Source organism: Castanea sativa, chromosome 4 (assembly GCF_040712315.1).
Source record: "Castanea sativa cultivar Marrone di Chiusa Pesio chromosome 4, ASM4071231v1".
Taxonomy (NCBI): domain Eukaryota; kingdom Viridiplantae; phylum Streptophyta; class Magnoliopsida; order Fagales; family Fagaceae; genus Castanea; species Castanea sativa.
Genome location: NC_134016.1, coordinates 31,924,524 through 31,933,380, shown reverse-complemented (window position 1 = coordinate 31,933,380; position 8,857 = coordinate 31,924,524). Strand labels below are relative to the sequence as shown.

Genomic DNA, 8,857 nt, shown 5'->3' with positions numbered 1-8,857 from the left:
GAATATGAATTAGCTCCATTATTTGTTCACAATGATTGGTGATATGCTTATGTACCTACGGTTTTAGTTTTATAAGTTAATATTTTCTTTCTCATATATAAAGTTTTTCTTCTTTTTTTTCACTTCTGATATGGTGTACTAAATTTCTAATTAAACTGTTTGGATTTTAATTTTTCTGGTTAATTAGTTTCTCTTTGGTATTTCATAGGGTTCAGCACTATGATTCATCATATTAGTATATCAATCAATATCACATTTTGTATCTGAACCTTACAAGCATACATACGGAAATTTAAATTAACCAAAAATTTGTATTTATTAAATAAAATGTAACATTAATGGAAGCCTACCCATTTGACTTCAATATCAAAGGGAGGCGCAAAAGTGAAACAAGTATTGACAACCCTGCCAAATAGCCTACCTAAGATTTTAATATTAAACATCTGATTGTCAAAGTACATCAAGGACAGAGGTAAAAGGCACTATTATTCTTATACATGGAAAAGAGAATCTGATTTGAATCAAATATATTTCTGTGTCATGATGCATTAATATTACAACAATGACCATAAAATTAAATATGGTCTAAAAGCTGCCAAAACATCAAAATTTTAGTTATGGAGCTTACAGAAACAAAATCTCCTAACCAAAAACTAGGAGGACATGAGTGTATCAGTTAACTAGATATAATCATCTGACACATTTGTTGTCAAGCAGTGCAACTGAAAGACCCATCTCCACGTGATTTATATACATCAAAAAGAAACTTGTCTATGAAGCAAATTAATCTACACCAATTTATGCTAAGAATTTTCACAAAAATTAAATTTCATCAATGACCCTCAGGCTTCTCTTCAAAGCGCTTAGATGTTGCCTCAAAACGGGCTGTAACTCCTACTGTTGTAGGCCTTAATGATCTCTGCCGCACCATATCACAGTATTCAGGATCGTTTGATTGACCATCATTTCTTATCCATTGTATCATCTGATGATACATGGGGAAAAACCGCAGTTGGATGGATGCATAAGTGAAATATGGGATGAGAGAAGAGATTAGCACAAACAGAGTGAGGAGCCAAAAAAAGGGGGCTGGTGCACAGGCTTCTACAAAGACCTGATAGGCAGTTGTTGATATGTTGGGGTCCATTGCTCCATATGCCAAAAGGAATATATACCAGAATATAATGCCACCCCAAATGAAGAGATGTTGTATATATGTGAAATAGTTGATGGATAGTGCCATTTGACAGTTCACCACCCACACAACACATGTGTACATAGTGGTTCCAAGGATTTCCAAACCAACAACTTCACCACCTTTCCGAAAGGCCTGATGCTCCATTGCACGGATGCAAAAGAAAAAGATCAAAGTAGCACTCAATACTCCATTAAATGACCAGCCAAGGATTCGAGACCAGCTAAATAGGACATTTTGTACACCTTCTTGGTACAGCAGAGGGAACTGTAAGGATTAGCAACAAGATGTCATCTCAGTACCATTTACTATTAGGATTCAAAATTTGAAAAGCTTCAATAAAATTTTATCAATTTTAAATGACAAAAGAAAAACCATATAGGATTTACCTTGAGACAAAGCTTTGCAGTGACATCCTGGTCAAACACTCCTAAGGCTATCACAGGAAGTGATGTGAAGAAGACGTTATATAGTGAAAGATACCAATCATTGTATGCAACTTGGCCTGAGAATGATGCATATGCCTCAAAGAAAAAGAGAGTGAAGCCAAAAGCAATGTTCTTGTAAAAGAAATAGCATATCTGCCAAACAGCAAAAGGATTATGTCAGTCATCAACCTTTTTGGATTATTAGTGCAACATTAATTCTAAGATTTCCAAGATGATATGTTACCATTGACGAAATCCTTCTGTAACACCAATGTCCGTGCACAAGAAGCAAGCGCTCCAAATATCGGAACTGAGCAATCGCAATGTCACTTGACATGACTGCCTGGAATTTGTGAAGTATGTGTCAAAAAGTGCAACTGAAAATCCATGTTAGTGAAAATCCCAGATGAAGAATATAAGCTTTCAGTAGTCCGTTCTGCATTTACCTGCATTCCCTCAACACCACTGATACCAATTCCAATGTCTGCTTCTTGAAGCATTCCGACATCATTTGCTCCATCACCAATTGCTAGAGTTGTTGTACCTGTTTTAACTTTGACCAGTCTTGTAACCTTCATTATCAAGTAACACTAGTTATCAGACTAAATTTTCCCTAGAAACCTATTCCTTCAAGAATGTTTGTGTGCTTTTACATATAATCATATTTGTACATTTAACTAGTGGAATAATAAACAAGGTCAATCAATTGATATAAAATGTTTTCATTATTACTGTCAAATAACTATAATTGGGAAATCCCTTTTTTTCCTTTTTTTTCTCTCAATGAGTGGGCAGAACCAATAAATTTAGTATTCTTGGCAGCCTTTGACTATCCTGTGCAATATTAAGGGAATGAGCATTATGAGCCATGATCCTCAACTCAATTGGGTTAGCTGTGATTTTGATTATACTTTCTGTTTGTCGAACCATACCATAAAATATATGAAATTGACACCATACAACATTTTATAAACAAATGTTTGCTAAACATAAAAGAGAGAGAAGAAAAACTTACAAGTGCTTTTTGTTTGGGAGATGAACGACAGCAAATAACAGATGCACAGCCAAGTGCAAGTTCTAGAAACATGTCCTTGACATCATCCTCTAAAGCACAAAAGAGTGACTTCCCATCAATGATCAAAGCTAATGCTTCTGAGTTTTCACTTGATGCAGTAAGCAATTTTTTCCCCTCATTAATTTGGTGGAGGACACTTGCCTTAAAAGCCTAGGAAGCAAGATTCAGTCAACCTTATAAGTCACAAATCATAGCCCAAGAATTGGTAAGAAGTCCACCAAAAAATAAAAACCAAACAAACAAAATCTAGTAATTTGGCAGATGATCTCTGATATAGAGCATTCAAGAAAGAAGTATTATCTTTTTCTTTTTTGGTGCTAGAATAGTAACAATTCTAAGCTATTTAATTCCTGAGAATTGGTAAGAAAATAACTCAATGTCTTATAATCACTCCTCAAACTTCAAATTTAATAAGATTTCACTTTGTTTCTTCCATGTTTTATCAAATATCAAAAGGAAATTGATGAAGAACTTGCACCAAAACATCATGAATTCATTGGATCTACTTTTCAATAATTTTGAATATGTAGGAAAACATCACATTTATGGAGTTTTTATACAACATAAATTGCTCATAATTAACAGGTTTTCCTTAAAATTATTAGAGTTATTACATTTATTGTGCAAACAAGTTTTCTTGGAAACAAGCATCCCACCTAGAAAGACAGTTTAAGATACATGTTCTGCAGAACTATTCATAGGTTGTGACCATAATTGAACTTGATAATGGCAAGTACTAGATAATATAGGCATTATGATCAGCTAATTATCATTACATTCTTATATAATTGTTACTACCATCCTGTCTCTATTACTTAATAAACTCTGAACAACACAAAAGGAAATAGTAACTATATAAAAATAAACATAAAAGACACAATAAATATAAAAAAGAAAAATTCAACTCTAGATATGCAAATTTTTTTTTTACATTCTCCTATAGATCAAAGAAGGTAATAGAAGTCACATTCATATTATGATATTAATGGGCTCAATAAAATAAATAGAATAAATATATATTGGTTTATATTAAAACAAATATATAATTTACAAAAATAAAATATAAGAATACATAATAAAAATATAAATAGACATAACAGCATATAAAATCAGGTTTACCGCAGCAACAGCAGACTTGTCCCCAACTTTCTCCAGCGCTTTGCTTTCTGGTGTCTCTGAGCTGATTACAATTTGCTTCATTCCTTGTCTTAGCAAACTACAAGCAAAGCTGCAAAAGTAAAAGATAAAAATTAAATGAATAATTTTAAAAATAAAAAAAAGTCAGAAATGTTCGTCTATCTCAACATCCACTGATACTCAAAGGCATTCAATAAACATACCCAATATTGATTGCAGTCTCCATTTTATCTCCAGTCAAAACCCATATCTTGATTCCAGCCTGTGCAAGCTTGTCAATGCACTCAGGAACCTATCCAACACCAACAAAGTAATATTTAATCTCAATTCATGAACATTTAACATGACATGAAAATGAACAACTTATTTTGTTAAGAATAGCAATCACATTGAGTTTAAGCATTTGAAATAAGTTTATTTCATAGCTCAATCTATCAACTTTTAGGATTAAAAAATGAGGTTAGGATTAAAAAATTAGAAGAATATTTTGACTTCTCTGCACTAGTTTTTGCTGATACACCAATTTTTTTTTCCACTAAAAACACCAAAATTGAGTAAAATTTTCTACAAAATTATAGGTAGTGAGTTAATTTCCAGTGGGTTTTTAGTCTCTACATTACTTTAATGACTTAAACCTACCCCATTTTGAAGTTTGTCTTCAACTGCAGTTGCACCAAGAAGAATCAAATCCCTCTCAATCTTTTCAGCCACTTCCTCAATCATTTCCTCACGATCTGCGCTCAATGAGTTCTTGGCCTCAGTAAATTCCACATTGAATTCATTGTATTCTTCCTCATCCAGTTCACGATATGCAAGTAACAATGTCCTCAAACCAGCATCAGCATACTCATTAATGTGCTCCTTAGTCTGCTGTTCAAATTCCCTTCCATTCTTCGCAAGTCTTTCAAACATGACACTGCATGGGAAACAAACTAAAATTATATAATGTGTTGAAGTTCAAATAAAAAAGGCGCACTAAGTAAAATGAAATTAGCCTCACAATATTTTTTCAGACTTATTTAGGAATTGAAAATTGTGGTGTACAACTGCGCAGCATCATGTAATCAAATTGAGTTAGCCATCCCTTAGTTATGATGGGAATTGCATCCCTTTTTCATTTTGGTGGGGTTTTTTGGGGAGGGGGGGGCTACTTTACCATCTATTGCCATTGTCTACTGCCAATTAGCTTTGGCTCAAATGACACTTCCTTCCCCCACAAAAATAGAGTGGAGGATAAGGTTGTAGGTTTAAGAGTCACTGAGTACCGATAACTTCAAAAAAAGATTCTGCAAGTAATACTGTATTGACACAACATATATACAAGATTCACTTTGTTGACCAATCTCTTGCAGGATTAATAGCTCTTTATAAAAGAGTTTGAAAGATCATATAACTTCAAATAATATCATAAACTTTCAAGTGATGTTACGAACCTGTCAGCGCCTTTAGAAAGTAGTAGTAGCTTTCCCTCCTCACTTCTCAGAATCACAGACATCCGCTTTCTTGAGCTACTAAACTCCAAGATGTTCAAAAGTTTATATGATCTGTGAGAATAAAATGTGCCCTTTAAGCCATATACCTCTGACAAGTTGCATTACTATCTTAGCATAAGATATCAGAGATATCATCCTGCTAATAACAGCTAAAATTGAATTGCTGGACCAAAATGTGCGTCATAGGAGGACAGGATTGCTTCCCAAAATAAAATTCAAACGATAGAGGACATATAAATGCAAGAGACTGACCTTTCAACTTTCCTGCCAGAGATGGGATCCAGTTCATGCAGTGAAATGCTCGTTTGAGTCCTCTCATAAAATTCAAACCCCAGCTCTCTTGCAGCAATCACAAAAGCAGCCTCGTCTGGTGATTCAGCTTCATAAGAAATTCTTCCCGTTTCTTCATCAACTTCAGGTAATGCCGTATGGCAGATGGCCAGTAACCGTAGGAATTTCTGGATTACATCAGCGCGAGGTTCATTAACCCAATTACCATTAGTGATCCTTTCATCTATAAAGTTAAACCCCTTAATGGATGGCCTTGCTTTAGTCCAATCCTCAACCTGATGCTCTTCATCTGCCACCTCTTGTGCAAAAGCTGACCCTTTTCTCCAAGACAGAGCTCTCTCAACTTCTGTAATTCCACGCCCATAAGTAGTCCCACCAATAGAACACTTAATAAATTCCATTGAGTTGGAAGTCAAAGTTCCTGTCTTATCAGAAAGTATAGTGTCAACTTGGCCAAGTTCTTCATTCAAATTTGAGGTACGGGCACTTGCTGGCTTGTCAGCTTCTTCATAGTACATTTGCAGATCATGATTGATAAAAGTACTTTGAAGAACTTTGACTATTTCTATTGAAACATATAAGGAAATGGGAATCAGGTAACTATACAACATAAGGGCAGTCAAGAAGTGCAAAATTGCTGCTGCTGGTGCTCTCTCTGGATCATAGTATACTGTAGTGTCATCTGGTCTAAGGTACCATCTTGTCATCCTTCCATCTTCCAGGTCCTCACTAGTTGAAATCCCAAAAAAAATGGACCCAATAAAAGACATCAACACAAGGATAAAAAACAAAAAGTAGACAATCTTATCCATCCTTTTCTCGATTTTGCTTCTCTTGGACCGAGGAGCAGTAGAATTTTGCATAACCTTTGTATCATGACCAGTAAAGATTACTGCCCCATAAATAAAATCTGTGTTTCGAAGTTTTGAACCCCTAAGCAGTAGCTGCTGAGGTGAAAGAGGGTACTGTTGTTCCTCAAGCTCTAAACCACCTACAAAAGAGTACAAATTTGCATTTGGGTCTTCACATTTTATTATAGCCTTGAAATTTTGGAAGCTTGAGTCTTCATGCAAGTTTGAAGTAGCATCCAACGCTTGTTTCAGTTTCAAATTGGTTTCTCCATCTAGGTTCATGGTCTCAACATAGCAAATTGCATCCTCATAACTTGAAGAAAGTAAGATGAGATCAGCAGGAAAAAATTCATCCTTTTCCACCTTCACTATATCTCCAACTTTCAAATCCGTCCATTTAGCATTATCGAATACACCATCACCACTATGCACTTTAACCTTTCTGTTGTTCACCTCAATATCCTGACAACATTATTGTAGACCAGATTATGAACCCAGGAAGGAAATATCAAAAAATAGCATAGAAAAATCAGAATATCAGAAATTAAAAGAAGCAACAGAATGAAAGGGATTTCTAACACCAACTTCTATTTTTGAAATGAAGACAAAATACTAATCTTATAATTTATTGGAAAAAGAAAATTAATAAAGATCTGATTTGGCACTGCAGGTTTCAGTTTTCCATAGCAAGTAGAGACAAACAAGAATAAATCCACTGATTCCAAAACCCCATTTTGTTGAAGTAAAGTTACCAAAATAAACAGTCACAAAGCAATGAATTTTCCATCAAGAAAAAAGTTGTACAGCCATAGAATCCAAATCAAACCTTGACTATGGATCTTCTTTCAAGATATATCCTTTAAAAGAACAAATATAACATTCCCAACAACTTCTTTTCAACTTTTCAGGACCAAATATTTAAAACTTTTCCAAAAATAATTCAATGAATCAGGTTGTGAGATAGTAAATTAAAATCTGAGGAACACAGATGACCAGAAAGTTGCATCCAAGATAGCATTGATGTTTTAAGGTTACCTGTTTTTTTCGCCTCCAATCTTCCAGAACTTCTTTCCCCATTGTAAATCCAATCACCACAACAAGAGGAAGAACGTTACTAACAGCCGAGTATGGAGAGAGTGGTGTGAAAGACATTATGGCACATAGGAGGAAATATAAATTTGCAACCCGCCTGAATTGCTCAAACAATGCTTTGGGAAAGAATGTGACGAGGGTATATTTGCTGGTTCTGACATAATTGCTGCCATAATTGAGGACACTGGCCTCAAGGCAGTCAGGTTCATTGCAATAGACTACCCTTGAGAAGCCAGGACCTCCAATCAGTGAGTGTTCACCTTTAAATGATGCTTTTCCACATGAAAAGGCATGGATTCTGCCAAAGTGCTGCTTCTTTCTTCTACCACCAGCCATTTTCTGCAACTATCACCTCTAACTTAAATGCTTCAAACTCATACAGACACAATAAATGGATCAACTTTGACACACCAACTGAAAATTATTGCTGAGAATCTTTTTAGAAATAAGCTGCTATACCCAACAGCCTTTAGAATCAGATTCCCAAAGACCAGCTTTGAAAAGAACAAATCTAGAAAGATAACCCTGCAGAACTCAATCCCCCAGAAGACAAAATTATAAAAAGAAGCACAGAAATTTCAGCTACCAAATTCAGAAAGACCAAGGTGAACCAACCCAAATATTTTAACTAACTTTCAAAAAAACATAAAATATTGAAGCCAAAATGTATATGTGTTGAAGTAAAATTCCCAGACTTAAGAAACTTAAATCTCAAACTGCTACTCAAAAATCAGAACCAATCCCAGTTTATATTTGGTGATTCTATTTTTTGGTAACTATATCTAGAGATAAAATGAAACAGGACTAGGACAGAGCAATCTGTTTTGCACTCATTTTGGTCTTTCTGTGGGTTAAAAGCTATAGTCAAGACTACCATCCAAACTTTGACTTTTAGCTAGCAGCAAGCCGGCAACAGACTTTAAACGTGTTATGGGGTTCCTCCATCTGATCCTAGTGTACAGTACTCAACTACTTCGTCAATAACTATTTTTTCTTTAAAAAACAAAATAGAAAGACAAACACTAAACCAACCCAATTCAAAATAAACTTGGAAACTTCAACAACTTATCTTTTCATCATCTGGTAAAAACTTATATGGTAATAAATAATATACGTGTCAACTGCTATATTAATCAAATACTAAAAAAGAATTTGGAGTGCTGGCCAAGTCTTTCTAGAAGGTCAATGAAAAAGGTGTAAGAAGCAAGGAACAATAGAATGAAATACCCAGATAGAGAGTGCAATCTTGCATTAACAAGAACAACTCAGAAAAATACTACATAGCTGGCATTCTG

At 34.7% G+C, this 8,857-nt stretch overlaps 1 protein-coding gene across 1 annotated transcript; it reads right to left on the bottom strand.

The window, feature by feature from the left end:
- Positions 1 to 396: 396 nt before the first annotated feature.
- Positions 397 to 8,177, bottom strand: LOC142631111 (putative phospholipid-transporting ATPase 9). Its single transcript, XM_075805194.1, has 11 exons — positions 7,506 to 8,177; positions 5,581 to 6,932; positions 5,269 to 5,379; positions 4,475 to 4,751; positions 4,039 to 4,127; positions 3,818 to 3,926; positions 2,639 to 2,848; positions 2,070 to 2,195; positions 1,868 to 1,966; positions 1,585 to 1,776; positions 397 to 1,462 (listed from the first exon to the last, which is right to left on the bottom strand). Exons 1-11 carry the CDS (start codon positions 7,896 to 7,898, stop codon positions 833 to 835), a joined length of 3,588 nt encoding a protein of 1,195 aa, XP_075661309.1. The 5' UTR covers positions 7,899 to 8,177; the 3' UTR covers positions 397 to 832.
- Between the last annotated feature and the right edge of the window lie 680 nt (positions 8,178 to 8,857).